Source organism: Penaeus vannamei, chromosome 7 (assembly GCF_042767895.1).
Source record: "Penaeus vannamei isolate JL-2024 chromosome 7, ASM4276789v1, whole genome shotgun sequence".
Classification (NCBI taxonomy): Eukaryota; Metazoa; Arthropoda; class Malacostraca; order Decapoda; family Penaeidae; genus Penaeus; species Penaeus vannamei.
The window spans coordinates 4,618,578-4,633,577 of NC_091555.1; the positions used below are offsets into that span (position 1 = coordinate 4,618,578).

Here is a 15,000-nt window from a genome sequence, read left to right on the forward strand (position 1 = left end):
ATAAAAAAAAAGAATGCGATTGAAATTGAAGGAGAGTGAATAGAAAGAGAATGGGAAAGGGGAAATAGGATGAGGGTAAATAGAAAGAGAATGGGGAATGTGAAATTGGATGAGAGTAAATAGAAAGAGAATGGGGAAGGGGAAATTGAGTGGGAGTAGATAGAGAGAGAATGCGATTGAAACTGAAGGAGAGGAAATAGGAAGAGAATGCGGTGGGGGTAGTTAGAAATTGAATTGGATGAGATAGAGAGAGAAAGAAAGAAAGAAAGAAAAAGAGAGAGAGAGGAAGTGGAAAGTGGATGCGAGTGAAAGTGAAATTAGTCGAAACTAAATAGCAATAAAATGGTACAGTATAATAAAAGGGGAATTAGAAGAAGGGAAATAGAAATTAGAGGATGATATGGAAGGGGAAAGTGGGTGAAAGTACATAAGAATTAAATCAGGTGCGATAGAAAGGGAATTGAGGAGACAGATAAAATTCCGACCTCGGTTGGATAGGCCAAGTCTGGGTCACGTGACAACAGAGGGGGGCGGGGGTAATGTTGCCCTTGGGTGTGTGATGGCTCTCGAGGCTAAGCTTTTTGGATTTGCGAAAGGGGATTTGTGTTTTTGTCTCTCTCTCCCTTTCTCTTTCTCTTTCTCTCTCTCTTTCTCTTTCTCTTTCTCTTTCTCTTCTTTCTCTTCTTTCTCTCTCTCTCTCTCTCTCTCTCTCTCTCTCTCTCTCTCTCTCTCTCTCTCTCTCTCTCTCTCTCTCTCTCTCTCTCTCTCTCTCTCTCTCTCTTTCTTTCTTTTTCTTTCTTATTCTCTCTCTTTCTCTCCTCTCTATCTCTCTCTCTCTCTCTCTCTCTCTCTCTTTCTCTCTCTCTGTCTGTCTGTCTGTGAGTTTGGACGAAGGGAGGGAGAAGAAAAGAAGAAGCAAACAGAGAAGGAAAGACAAAAGTAAAAAAAAAAAAAAAAAAAAAAAAAAATAGAAAGGTAGGCTTCGAGTTTGACGGACAGGTAGAGATTGCCAGGTGAGGGGAGGAGGGGAGGGGTAGGGGGGGAGAGAGAACTTACGCAGGGGAGTGGGGTAGGGGGGGGGAGAGAGGCTTTCGCAGGGGGTAGGGAGAGAGGCCTTATGCAGGGGGTAGGGGATGAGTGGGGGTAGGGGGAGAGAGGCCTTACACAGGGGGTAGGGGGGAGAGGCCTTACGCAGGGGGTAGGGGGGAGAGAGGCCTTACGCTGGGGGGTAGGGGGTAGGGGATAGGGAAGGGGGGGGGGTGAGGGGGGAAGAGAGCCCGGGATGCGATCTCACGGCGAGGCGCATCACCGTCGCCGGTAATTACACGTCCAGGCAACAGTCGACGTGACGCGGTGACAATGGCGGCGCCGCGGACAACAATAGCAAGCGAGGCGAGACGACAAAGGACGACGGACACATAATAACTCGGGGGGGGGAGAGGGGGAGAGGGAGGAGAAGCGAAGACCTGTTAGGTTGCGGGTTTTGCGGGGCTACTTGCAACGCCGTAGGGGGGTGGGGTGGGGTGGGTGTGGTGAGGTAGCAATGGGGTGGGGGTGTTGATTGGGTGGGGGTGAGAGGGTGGTGGTGGGTGGACGGGTGGGTAAGGGGGTGAGAGAGTGGGTGGGTGGGTGGGTTAGGGATATTGATAGGTAAGGAGAGAGTTGAGCTTTGAGTGAGCAGCGGTAGTTGAGGGGAAGGAAAGGGAGGGAGGAGGAGGGAAGGGAAGGGAGGGAGGGGGTGAGAGGGGAGGGGAAGGGAAGGAAAGAAGGGGGAGAAAGGGGAGGGGAAGGAAGGGAGAGAGTTAGGGGAAGGGAGGGGGAGAGGGCAGGGAAGAGAAGGGAAGCGAGGAAGGGGGAGAGAGGGCAGGGGAAGGGGAAGGGAAGGAGAGAGGGAGGGTAGGGCAAGGGAAGGGAAGGGAGGGGGAGAGAGGGCAGGGGAAGGGAAGGGAGGAGATTAGCGCTCCACCGGACAGCGTTTGTTTAGGTGGGCGGGCGGGCGTGTGGGCGGGCCCGCGTTGTCATGGGGGCGTCATCGCACCTGCCTTCGAGACGGCGGGGGGAGGGGGGGGAGGAAGGCTTGTGAAAGGCTCGCTTTTCCCTTTCGTTTCTCGGCGGGCGGTGAAAGGGGCGCCCACGATCACGCCCGCCTCTCTCTCTCTCTTTCTCTTTCTTTCTCTCTCTTTCTTTCTCTTTCTCTTTCTCTTTCTCTTTCTCTTTCTCTCATTCTCTTTCTTTCTCTCTCTCTATTCTTTTCTTCCCTTTCTCTCTCTCTCGCTCTCTCTCTCTCTCTCTCTCTCTCTCTCTCTCTCTCTCTCTCTTCTCTCTCTCTCTCTTTCTCTCTCTCTTTCTCTTCTCTCTCATTCTCTTTTTCATTCTCTTTCTTCTTTCTTTCTTTCTCATTCTCTTTCTTTCTCTCTCTCTCTCTCTCTCTCTCTCTCTCTCTCTCTCTCTCTCTCTCTCTCTCTCTCTCTCTCTCTCTCTCTCTCTCTCTCTTGTGTCCCTTTTGTCACGTAGGAGAGGGCGGTGTTTGGAGTTCGTTTTTTGGTTATCCCGTTGCCAAGGGAGGGAGGGAGGGAGGGAGAGGGAGAGAGAGAGAGAGAGGTAGGGGGCAAGAGAGAGAAAAAAAAGAGAGACAGACAGAGAAGTGAGAGGGAGAGGGTGAGAGATACAGACAGACAGACAGACAGACAGATAGACAGAGAAGGAAGAAAGAGAGAGAGAGAGAGAGAGAGTGAGTGAGTGAGTGAGTGAGTGAGTGAGTGAGTGGGAGAGAGAGAGTGTGTGTGGGAGTGAGAGTGTGAGAGTGAGAGTGTGAGAGTGAGAGTGTGAGAGTGAGAGTGTGAGAGTGAGAGTGAACGAGAGAGAGTGAACGAGAGAGAGAGAGAGAGAGAGAGAGAGAGAGAAAGAGAGAAAGAAAGAGAGAGAGAGAGAGAGAGAGAGAGAGAGAGAGAGAATTACCCAGACAGCAGACGATGGCGACTCCTCCCTCGCCGGACGGTCATGATGGAGTGCTGTGGCTTCCCTGGAGGGCACCGTCACCTTCGTAATTGAAAGCGATGGAGAGGCGACGTGTCCCTCCCTCCCTCTCTCCTGCCCTCCTCCCTCCCTCCCCTCGTGCCCCCTCCCTCCTTCCTCCCTCCCTCCCTCCCTCCTCCTTCCCTCCCTCTCTCCCCTCCTCCCTCCTTCCCTCTCTCCCCCTCCTCCCTCCCTCCCTCCTCCCTCCTCCTCCCTCCCTCCTTCCCCTGCGCCGTGCTCCCCTCCCTCCTGCCCCCTCTGTGACCTTGCCTGGGGCGTGTGTGGAACGGGCACAGGCCTATAGAAAGAAATGGGGAATCCCTTCACCCCGGCTCCCCTCCCCCTCCCCCCTCCTCCTTCGTCCCTCTTTTTTTTCTTTCTTTTATTCTTGTTTTTCTTGATTCTTTTTTTTTTTTTTTTTTTTTTGAGGGGGTGGGGGTAATGGAGACACAGGCGATTAATACTCCATTGCTCAGCATAACACTTCTCGTCAGTCTGCGTCAGCTGTGCCTCAGCCCCAATAACCCCATCCGCCCACACCCCCAAACCCCATCCGCCCACAGGCCCGAACCCCACCCGCCCACAGCCCCAAACCCCACCCGCCCACAGCCCCAAAACCCCAACCGCCCACAGTCCCAATAACCCCCATCCGCCCACAGCCCTGAACCCCACCCGCCCACAGCCCCAACCCCATCCGCCCACAGTCCCAAACCCCATCCGCCCACAGCTCCAAACCCCATCCGCCCACAGTCCCAAACCCCAACCGCCCACAGTCCCGAACCCCACCTGCCCACAGCCCCCCTAACCCCAACCGGCCACAGCCCTGAACCCCAACCGCTCACAGCCCTGAACCCCATCCGCCCACAGCTCCCGAACCCCAACCGCCCACAGCCCCAAACCCCAACCGCCCACAGTCCCGAACCCCAACCGCCCACAGTCCCGAACCCCAACCGCCCACAGTCCCAAATCCCATCCGCCCACAACCACAAACTCCAAACCGCCCACAGCTCCCTGAACCCCACCTGCCCACAGCCCCAAACCCCAAACCGGGCCCACAGCCCCAAACCCCCACCCGCCCACAGCCCCAATAACTCCCATCCGCCCACAGCCCCAAACCCCAACCGCCCACAGTCCCAAACCCCATCCGCCCACAACCACAAACTCCAAACCGCCCACAGTCCCGAACCCACCCGCCCACAGCCCCTGAACCCCATCCGCCCACAGTCCCAATAACCCCATCCTCCCACAGCCCCAACCCCATCCGCCCACCGCCCCAGCCCCATCCGCCCACAGCCCCAAACACCACCCGCCCACAGCCCCAAACCCCACCCCGCGCCTGGCACAGCCCCAACCCCATCCGCCCACAGCCCCAGCCCCATCCGCCCACAGCCCCAAACACCACCCGCCCACAGCCCCAAACCCCAACCTGCCCACAGCCCCTGAACCCCATCCGCCCACAGCCCCAAACCCCAACCGCTCTCACAGCCCCCAAACCCCCAACCGCCCACAGCCCTGAACCCCATCCGCCCACACAGCCCCGAACCCCAACCGCCCACAGCCCCAAACCCCAACCGCCACCCACAGTCCCGAACCCCAACCGCCCACAGTCCCGAACCCCAACCGGCTCCACAGTCCCAAATCCCATCCGCCTGGCACAACCACAAACTCCAACCGCCCACAGCCCCGAACCCCCACCTGCCCACAGCCCCAAACCCCAACCGCCCACAGCCCCAAACCCCACCTCCTGCCCACAGCCCCAATAACCCCATCCGCCCACAGCCCCAAACCCCAACCGCCCACAGTCCCAAACCCCATCCGCCCACAACCACAACCTCCAAACCGCCCACAGTCCCGAACCCCCATCCGCCCACAGCCCTGAACCCTCATCCGCCCACAGCCCTGAACCCCATCCGCCCACACAGTCCCAATAAATAACCCCATCCTCCCACAGCCCCAACCCCCATCCCCGCCCACAGCCCCAGCCCCATCTCGCCTCCACAGCCCCAAACACCACCTGCCCACAGCCCCAAACCCCCACCTGCCCACAGCCCCAACCCCATCCGCCCACAGCCCCAGCCCCATCCGCCCACAGCCCCAAACACCACCTGCCCACAGCCCCAAACCCCACCTGCCCACAGCCCCAACCCCATCCGCCCACAGCCCCAGCTCCCTTCCGCCCACAGCCCCAAACACCACCCGGGCCCACAGCCCCAAACCCCACCCGCCCACAGCCCCTGAACCCCCATCCGCCCACAGTCCCAATAACCCCATCCTCCCACAGCCCCAACCCCATCCGCCCACAGCCCCAGCCCCATCCGCCCACAGCCCCAAACACCACCCGCCCACAGCCCCTAAACCCCACCTGCCCACAGCCCCAACCCCATCCGCCCACAGCCCCAGCCCCATCCGCCCACAGCCCCAAACACCACCCTGCCCACGGCCCCAAACCCCACCCGCCCACAGCCCCAACCCCATCCGCCCACAGCCCCAGCCCCCTTCCGCCCACAGCCCCAAACACCACCTGCCCACAGCCCCAAACCCCACCCGCCCACAGCCCCGAACCCCATCCGCCCACAGCCCCAAACCCCAACCGCCCACAGCCCCAAAACCCCAACCGCCCACAGCCCCAAACCCCACCCGCCCACAGCCCCAACCCCATCCGCCCACAGCCCCAGCCCCATCCGCCCACAGCCCCAAACACCACCCGCCCACAGCCCCAAACCCCACCCGCCCACAATAGCCCCGGAACCCCATCCGCCCACAGCCCCCAAACCCCCAACCGCCCACAGCCCCCAAACCCCACCTGCCCACAGCCCCAACCCTCCCATCCGCCCACAGCCCCAGCCCCCATCCGCCCACAGCCCCAAACACCACCCGGCCCACAGCCCCAAACCCCACCCGCCCACAGCCCCAAACCCCAACCGCCCACAGCCCCAGCCCCCTTCCGCCCACAGCCCCAAACACCACCCGCCCACAGCCCCAACCCCATCCGCCCACAGCCCCCAGCCCCATCCGCCCACAGCCCCAAACACCATCCGCCCACAGCCCCGAACCCCACCCGCCCACAGCCCCAAACCCCAACCGCCCACCGCCCCCAACCCCAACCCCCCACAGCCTCCCAAACCCCACCCGCCCACAGCCCCAAACCCCAACCGCCCACAGTCCCAAACCCCAACCGCCCACAGCCCCAAACCCCAACCGCCCACAGTCCCAATCCCATCCGCCCACAGCCCCAATCCCATCCGCCCACAGCCCCTCCAACCCCAACCGCCCACAACCCCAAACCCCAACCGCCCACAGTCCCGGAACCCCCACCTGCCCACAGCCCCCAACCCCCACCCGCCCACAGCCCCAAACCCCACCCCCCCACACCCCCAACCCCATCCGCCCACAACCACAAACCCCACCCGCCCACAGCCCCAAACCCCAACCGCCCACAGCCCCAACCCCATCCGCCCACAGCCCCGAACCCCAACCGCCCACAGCCCCAATAACCCCATCCGCCCACAACCCCATCCCCAACCGCCCACAGCCCCAACCCCATCCCTGTCTCCTTCCCAGTAGGATCTCACGGGTGGGATGATGACCGGGAGTAGTGAGCCACGTTGCACAAGGTCATTGCAGACTCAGATTGTCCTAAGGATTGAGGGAATGGAAGAGGAAGGGGGGGGGGGGGAGTATATCCTTTGTGCCTGTGTCCGTGGAAATGTGCATTTTGTTTTATTTTGTGTATGTTTGTTTGTGTTTCTCTTGTGTGTGCGTTTATGTATCTCCTTTTGTCTTATTCTTTGTATGTTTGTTTATGTTTTTTTTCTTGTGTGTTCGTTTATGTGTCTCCTTTTATTTTGTACATATTTTTTCGTGTTTATATATGTATTCGTCTACATATGTTTGTATGTGTTTATGTATCTCTTCTTATTTTGTACATATTTTGCGCGATTATAAATGTATTCGTTCGTGTATATCAATTTGTTTATATTCAGACCCTTTATCTACGGCTGGTTCTCCCGACGTCATTCTCGAGGCGCGCGCGGCTACAAAAGGCCGAATAAAAACATCTTAACGACGCTTAGCCCTTTTTTTCTTCTTCTTTTTCTTTTAAACTGTGTTCGTTGACGCAGCAAATGCCTATTTTCTTCTCGACTGATTTTTTTTTATTTTTGTTTGTGTTCATTCGCGAGTCGAGGAGAGCTGTCGATGGGGGTTTGCGAAGGGGTCGGGTGGCGGGCTCTTGCTGGCGCTCAGGCTCTCCGTCGCGGTGAAGCAAGAGGGAAGGGAAAGAATGGAGAGAGAGGGAGAATGGGAAAGAATGGAAGGAGAGGGAGAATGGGAAAGCGGGAAGGAGAGGGAGGGAGGGAGGGAGGTGAGAGAAGGTGAGAGAGAGAGAGGGATATGAAGAAGGAGAGGGAAAGCCCAAGAGAAAAAGGGGGGAGTGAGAGAGTGTGTGAGAATAGAAGAGAAAGAGAAAAGAAAAGAGAGTCAGATTAAGAATAAGAAAGAGAGAGAGAGAGCGAGAGAATGTGAGAATAAAAGCGAAAGAGAAAGAGAAAAGAGAGAGTCAGATTAGGAATAAGAGAGAGAGAGAGAGAGCGAGAGACAACACGAAGCCAGTCGAATCTCATTACAGGCCGGTTAAATGGGCACCGCGTTTTGTCCCCTTCGGTTCCCTTCGGGTATTTGGCCCTCGGGTATCCGGCCATCGGGAAGGGAGGCTAACCGGACGTGGCCAGCTGTTCGGATAGCGGGGCCGGGGTGGGTTTTAATCGGTGTAGAATGTGATGTATTTATTCATCTCGGGAGGTTGTGGGTAATTATCGTAGGGGGAGGGAGGTAGAGGGGGTGTGGGGGAAGGGAGGTGAGAGGGGGTGTGGGGGAAGGGAGGGAGTGGGAGGAAGGGGGAGGGAGGGGGTAAAGTGAAAGGAAAGAAGGAGGGAGGGGGATGAAAGGGGGTAAAGGAGGGGGAAGTGAGGAGGGAGGGGAGGAAGGGGGTGTAAAGGGAGGGGAAAGAAGGAGGGAAAAAGGGAGGAAGGCAGAGAGGGAGGTAGGTAGGTAGGTAGGTAATGAGGGAGTGAGGAGGAATAAGGGAGAGGGAAGAAAGAATGAGAGAGAGAGAGAGAGAGAGAGAGAGAGAGAGAGAGAGAGAGAGAGAGAGAGAGAGAGAGAGAGAGAGAGAGAGAGAGAGAGAGACAGAGAGAGAGAGAGGACGCGGTGGCAGAGAGGTGGACAGGGAGGAGATTTAAATCCTCTGCCAAGAAGGTGAAGTGAGTAGTAGGGGGCTGAGGGGAGGGGGGAGATGAAGGGAAACGGAAGATAAAAAGAAAGACTTACCAAGGAGAATGGCGTGAAAGAGAGAGAGAGAGAGAGAGAGAGAGAGAGAGAGAGAGAGAGAGAGAGAGAGAAGAAATCGGTTTGAGAAAATGGCCGACGGAAGGAAGGAGACAGAGGGATGAGGAGAATAATTAGAGATGAGGAGCAGACAAGAAGGGAAGATTAGAACGAATAGAGGAAGAAAAAGGGAAATGAATAGAAAAATGGAATTAGAGAGATATAGAATTAAACAAAGAAGGAAATAAACAAAAAAGAAAAAGAAAAAAAAGAAATATCGACATCGAAAAAGTAGAAAGAAAACACGAAAACAAGAAAAAAAAGAAAAAGATAACGAACAGGGAACAAGGAAGAGAAAGAGAGAACGCGAATCCAGAGAATTACAATAATGTTGTATGATTAATCTGGCGGTTCTAATCTCCCCAGTTAATCCACGCGAACCGAAATACGTGTTGTAGTGTTGGGAGGGGGATTAACTGGCCTCAAGAAGGGGCGTGGCGAGGAGGAGGTGGGAGGGGGAGGGGCGTAGGACAAGGAGGAGGGGGAGGGAGGGGGGAGTGAGACAAGGAGGGGAGAGGGAGCGGTGGATGGAGGAAGAGGGGTGGGAGAGGGAAGGGGGCGTGGCGAGGAGGAGGAGAGGGAGGGGCGTGGGACGAGGAGGGAGGGGGAAGTGGGAGGGGCGCGGGACGAGGAGGAGGGGGAAGTGGGAGGGGCGTGGGACGAGGGGAGGAGGGTGGGAAGGTTGTGGACGAGGAGGAGGAGGAGGGACGTGGACAAGGAAGAGGGGGAGGGGCGTGGACGAGTAGGGAGAGGGGAGGGGAGTGAGACAAGGAGGGGGGGAGGAGGGCGTGGCGAGGAGGAGAGGGGAGGGGCGTGGACAAGGAGGGGTGGAAGGATGTGGGACAAGGATGAGGGGAGGAGGGGCGTGGGACCAGGAGGAGAGGAGGAGGGGCGTGGACAGGGTGGAGGGGGGAGGGGCGTGTGGACGAGGAGGAGGGGGGAAGGATGTGGGACAAGGAGGAGGGGGAGGGGCGCGGGACAAGGAGGGAGGGGGAAGGGGGAAGGGGGAGGGGGCATGGACAAGGAGTGAGGGGAGGAGGGGAGGGGATTTGAAATTTGGCAGGTAGCGATTTGTGGCGGGAATTCCTAGGGGGAGGGGGGGAAGGGGGAAGGAAAGGCGTGGTATGGGGGGTGGAGGAGGTGCAGGAGGGGGGAGGGGAAGGGAAAGGGTGGTATGGGAGGGAGTGGAGGAAATAGGGGGGAGGGGAAGGGGAATATAAGGGGGGTATTGGGGGAGGGAGAGGAGTGGAGGAGGTAGTAGGGGGGAGGGGATTGTTCCAGGTGTTCCCGCGAGGACGCGAGTTTTCGCTTGTTTCTTGTCGTTGTTTTGGTTAGTCGTTTGTTTGTGCGTTTGTTTAGGTTTTAAGAAAGGATTGCGCGAGATTTTCTTCTCTCTCTTCCTTTTCTCCTTCGTTTTTTTCCCTTCACCTCTTCTCTTCTCTTTCTTCTGCTTCCCCTTCTATTTCCTCGTCTGTTTCATCTTCGTCTATTTCACATTTCATCTTCTCCGACCACCGACACCCGGCCCTCGTCCTCGTCCTCGGGGGGGGGGCTCGCCAACCTCCCGAAGGCGCTTGACCGTCAGTCGGCACGGCGCGGGGACGGCCTCTCGAGGGCGCTGACGGCCTGGCCTGTCGTGTCTCCGGCGGTATGCAAGGGCGCTGATGCCTTTGTCTGCGGCGTTGGCGATCTGATGTATGCGCGTAAAAAGTAACGGTAAAAAGAGGGAGAGAGGGAAGGTTGGGGGGGGGAAGGTTGGGTGGATAGGGAGGGGAAGGGGGATGGGGTGGAGAGAAGGTTGGGTGGATAGGGTGGGGAAGGGGGGAAGGGGGAGAGAAGGTTGGGTGGATAGGGCGGTGAAGGGGGGGGGGTGGAGAGAAGGTTGGATGGATAGGAAGGTTGCGTGTTTCTTCCTCTTCCCCATTCTCCATTTCCCCCATCCCGTCCGTCCCACTTTCCCCATTTCCCAATTCCATCCTGGCACACTTCCTATTCCCCACTCCATCCCACTCTCCCCCATTCCCCACTCCCTCCCTTACCTCTCCCTCCCACTTCTCTCCTACCTCCCCACTCCTTCCCACTTTTTCCCACTCTTCCCACTCTCCCCCCATTCCCCACTCCCCTCCCACTCTTCCCACTTACCACCCCCTCCCACTCACCGCCCCCTCCCCACTCTTCCCACTCACCACCCCCTCCCACCTTTCCCCACCACCACCCTTCCCCATTCTTCCCACTCACCACCCCCTCCCACTCTTCCCACTCGTGGGGCCGAATCCGCAGGATGTCCACCGCCCGCGCAGTGATAGATGGGGGCGGCGTGTGGCAGGTGCAGTGTGGCGGGGAAGGCGCAGCTCCGCCCTCGCCCGCCCCTGATTAATACGCTCCCTTAAACGCTCGCTCTCCTGCCTGGAATTGGATAAGGCTAATTAGTTATAAAGTACTCGGCTGCCATTGTCGGGGGGGCCCTCGCCGGGGTCCCCGCTGTGGGGCGGCGGGGCTTCGTGGTCCAAATATTATGCGTTTTAAGAAGGGAGGGGGGAGGGGGTGGGAGGAGGGAAGGGGAGGAGGTAGGGAGGGAGGGAGGGGTACTGTGGCAGGGAGGGTTGAAACGCTCTCTCTTTTTTTTTTTTGCTTGATTTTTTTTTTGTGTGTGTTCTTTCGTTTTTCGGAGGGATAGGGAGTGAGAGGGAGAGGGGGAAAGGGAGAGAGGGAGAGGGAGGGAGAGGGGAGGAGAGGGAGAGGGGAGGGAGAGGGAGAGGGAGAGGGAGGGAGGGAGAGGGAGAGGGGAGGGAGGGAGAGGGAGAGGAGAGAGGGAGAGGGAGGGAGGGAGAGGGAGAGGGAGAGGGAGAGGGGAGGAGGGAGAGGGAGAGGGAGAGGGAGGGAGGGAGAGTGGAGAGAGGAGGGAGGGAGAGGGAGAGGGGAGGAGAGGGGAGGGAGAGGGAGAGGGAGGGAGAGGGAGAGGGAGAGGAGGGAGGGAGGGAGAGGGAGAGGGAGAGGGAGAGGGAGAGAGGAGGAGAGGGAGAGGGAGAGGAGAGGAGGGAGGGAGGGAGAGGGAGAGGGAGAGGGGAGGGAGGGAGAGGGAGAGGGAGAGGAGGGAGAGGGAGGAGGGGAGGGAGAGGGAGGGAAAGAGGGAGAGGGGAGGAGAGGGAGGGAGAGGGAGAGGGAGGGAGAGGGAGAGGTGGGGAGAGGGAGGGAGGAGGGAGAGGGAGGGAGAGGGAGAGGGAGGGAGAGGGAGGGAGAGGGAGGGAGGGAGAGGGAGAGGGAGGGAGAGGGAGAGGGAGAGGGAGGGAGAGGGAGAGGAGAGAGGGAGGGAGAGGGAGAGGGAGGGAGAGGGAGAGGAGAGGGAGAGGGAGAGAGAGGGAGAGGGAGAGAGAGAGAGGGAGAGAGAGAGGGAGAGAGAGAGGGAGAGAGAGAGAGTGAGAGAGAGAGATAGAGAGAGGGAGAGGGAGAGGGAGAGGGAGAGGGAGAGGGAGAGAGAGAGAGAGAGAGAGAGAGAGAGAGAGAGAGAGAGAGAGAGAGAGAGAGAGAGATAGAGTGAGTGAGAGCAAGAGAGAGAGAGAGAAAGAGAGAGAGATGGATGGAGAGAAAGAGAGAGAGACAGAGAAAGAGCGGCCTAAAAACACCCCCCCCCCCCTCTCGATCACAATTCGAGATCCGGCGTCCTCCGTTACCGAGAACGCGCAGAGATTACATTGCGCCGAATCACGCCAGGAGCAGCGCCGCCCAATCGCTCAGTTCGCGGAAAAGTAATTAACCGGGCGAGAGCTAAGTAATTAAGCAGAGAGGGAGAGAGAGAGAGGGGGGGGAGGGGGGGAGAGAGAGAGGGAGGGAGGGAGAGAGAGGAGGGAGGAGGGGAGGGAGGGAGAGGAGGGAGAGAGAGAGAGAGAGAGAGAGAGAGAGAGAGAGAGAGAGAGAGAGAGAGAGAGAGAGAGAGAGAGAGAGAGAGAGAGAGAGAGAGGGAGAGAGGGAGAGAGCTCAGGAGAGGGAGAGAGGGAGAGAGAGAGAGAGAGAGAGAGAGAGAGAGAGAGAGAGAGAGAGAGAGAGAGAGAGAGAGAGAGAGAGAGAGAGAGAGAGAGAGAGAGAGGAGAGAGGGAGAGAGGAAGAGAGGAAGAGAGGAAAGAGAGAGAGAGAGAGAGAGAGAGAGAGAGGGAGGGAGGGAGGGAGGGAGGGAGGGAGGGAGAGACAGAGAGACCTACAGAGACAGAGAGACAAAGAGAAACAGAGACAGCGAGAGAGAGTGGAAAGAGAAACAGAGAGAGAGAGAGAGAGAGAGGGTTTGGAATGGTCGCAGGGTCAGGGTAGGGAAAGGGGAAGAGTGACGAGAGGAAGAAGGGAATAAGAAGAAGCGGGGAAGGGGGACGAGAGAGGAAGGGAAGGGGGAAGAATGGTGGGATGGGAATTGGGGAAAATGAAAGGGAAGACAGTTGGAAAGCGTGAAATGGTAGGGGGCGGTGGTAAAGGGAAATCAGGGAGGAGGAGAAGATAAAGGAGTAAGGGAGGGAAGGGTAAGGAATAATGGAGAGGAAGCATAGAGGAGAAAGATGGTGATAAGGGAGACAATGATAAGAGAAAACGAGAGAGTAGGTGGAAGGGGACAACCGAGACGGGGTGAAAAAAGGATGATGATGATGATGAAGAAAATGGGAAGGGGTAAGTGGAGGATGATAAGAGGGGGAGGAAGAGGGGAGGCTGGGAGGATGACAAAGAGGGGAGGGAGGGCAGAGGGGGTGGCGGAGGAGGGGGGAAAGTGTGATAACCGAAGCGATTGGTTACCGGGAATGCTCGTGTCATGGAGGCTGTGTTTTTCGTCGTCTTAATCGAAGTCTTTCATTTCTTTTCGTTTTTTTTTATTTCATTTCTTTATCTCCCTATTCCATCATCTTTTACAGATAGCTTTATTTCTACTTTATTCTCACTCTACTTATGCATTTCAAGTAGATTCTCGTACATACAGCATAAATACTTACATAATACATACATGGCCATCATACACACACCATGTATACTTACCAAATACATATATACCGTCACGTACACTGTATACATACTTACATAATACTCATCACCATCAAACGCACAGTGTGTATGCTTACATAATAGAGAAATATAATAATAATAAAGAGAAAGGAGAAAGGAGAAACCGAGCCATATAAGAATAATTCGCATTTATTTTTTACTTCTTTTCTGCGAACTCAATCTACGCCCTATTAGCGTAATTAAGATCATCCGGGACCTGTGCCGCGCCCACTCGGGTATCCACGCTCTCTCGTTGACGCCCACATACCAGACCCCCTGCACGCGAGTGTGGGCGTGAGGAACTGCAGCGAAGGCGTAGTGTGTACCGGTTGACCTCTCCATTTCCTCCCTTCTTTCTCCCCTTTCCCCACTTTCTCCTTTCTTCTTTCTCTTTTCTTTCTCGTTCCTCATTCCCCCTTACTCCCTTCTCCCTTCTCCCTTCTCCCTTTCTGCTTCCCCCTTCCCCCTTTCTCCTTCCCACTTCTCTCTTTCTCCTTCCCCCTTCTCCCCTTTCTTATCCCTCTTCTTCTCCTTCCCTCCTTCCTCCTCCTGCCTTTCTCCTTTTCCCTTCTCCCTTTCTTATCCCTCTTCTCCCTTCCTCCCTTCTCCCTTCCTCCTGCCTTTCTCCTTTCCTTCCTCCCTTTTCTCATTCTCCCTCTCTCTTCCCCAATTGAACCCTCTCCCCCTTCTCCCTTTTGTCTACCCACCCTCCCATCCCTCCCTATTCCCTTTCCACCTTCACCCTCCCCAGCCCCTACCCTACCCCTCCCCTACCCCTACCCTCCCCTTCAGTGATTGCTTTGCCCCTCTTAGCGACCCACGTCATCAACACTCTAAGCATGTTCACGCCTTGTTTAACTACAGCCCCATGCTGCTTCCCCTTCCCCCGCGTCCGACCCCGGTAACTGGAACACCGTCTTCGTTGCGTGATGAAGGGGTCGCGGTGAAGGGGAACTGTGCGTGTGAAGTCTTGCATTGCGGGGGGTTGTGTGTGTGTGGGGTGGGGGGGAGGGGAGGGTGTATGGGTGTTTGGGGATGGTGGGGAGGGTGGGGAGGGGTGTATGGGTGTGTGTTTATGTGTGTGTGTGTGTTTATGTGTGTGTGTGTGTGTGTGTGTGTGTGTGTCCGCGTTTGCTTTTTGTTGTTGTCTGCTGATGGTGTTTGTGGTACCGCCAGTAGTTGGTATGATTTGGTATGATTGCCTCCTTATATTATGCTTTATTGGGGGTCAGGGCGGTCACTACGATACCCACTCCAGATAAGATGATGTTCATACGGAGTTCAAATAGAGGGAAAGGGTGGGGAGGGGTGAGGGGGGGAGGAGCCGTTCGCAAGGAGTTCAAATAGAGGGAAATGAGGGGGGAGGGGGGGGGGAAAGAAGGAGTCGTCTCGCAAGGCGTTCAAATAGAGGGGAAGGAGGGTGAGGGGGGAGGGGGGAGGGAGCCGTTCGCAAAGCGTTCAAATAGAGGGGAAGGAGGTGGAGGGGGGGAGAAGGAGTCGTTCGCAAGGAGTTCAGAATAGAGGGGGAGGGGGAGGGGGTGGAAGGAGTCGTTCGCAAGGAGTTTAAATAGAGAAGAAGGAGGG

General features: G+C 57.0%; 2 protein-coding genes across 5 annotated transcripts in view; both read left to right on the forward strand.

Moving 5' to 3' along the window:
- The window catches only part of LOC138862106 (basic proline-rich protein-like), an 8,823-nt gene extending 2,244 nt beyond the window's left edge, over positions 1 to 6,579 (forward strand). The window contains exons 3-6 of the mRNA XM_070123266.1: positions 3,675 to 4,238; positions 4,476 to 4,936; positions 4,967 to 5,222; positions 5,388 to 6,579. Coding sequence (XP_069979367.1) covers positions 3,675 to 4,238; positions 4,476 to 4,936; positions 4,967 to 5,222; positions 5,388 to 6,579 — 2,473 coding nt within the window. The remainder of the gene's footprint in view (positions 1 to 3,674; positions 4,239 to 4,475; positions 4,937 to 4,966; positions 5,223 to 5,387) is intronic.
- LOC113823485 (fibroblast growth factor receptor 3) overlaps positions 1 to 15,000 on the forward strand; it is a 185,635-nt gene that overhangs the window by 113,248 nt on the left and 57,387 nt on the right. The gene's annotated exons all lie outside the window — the stretch shown is intronic.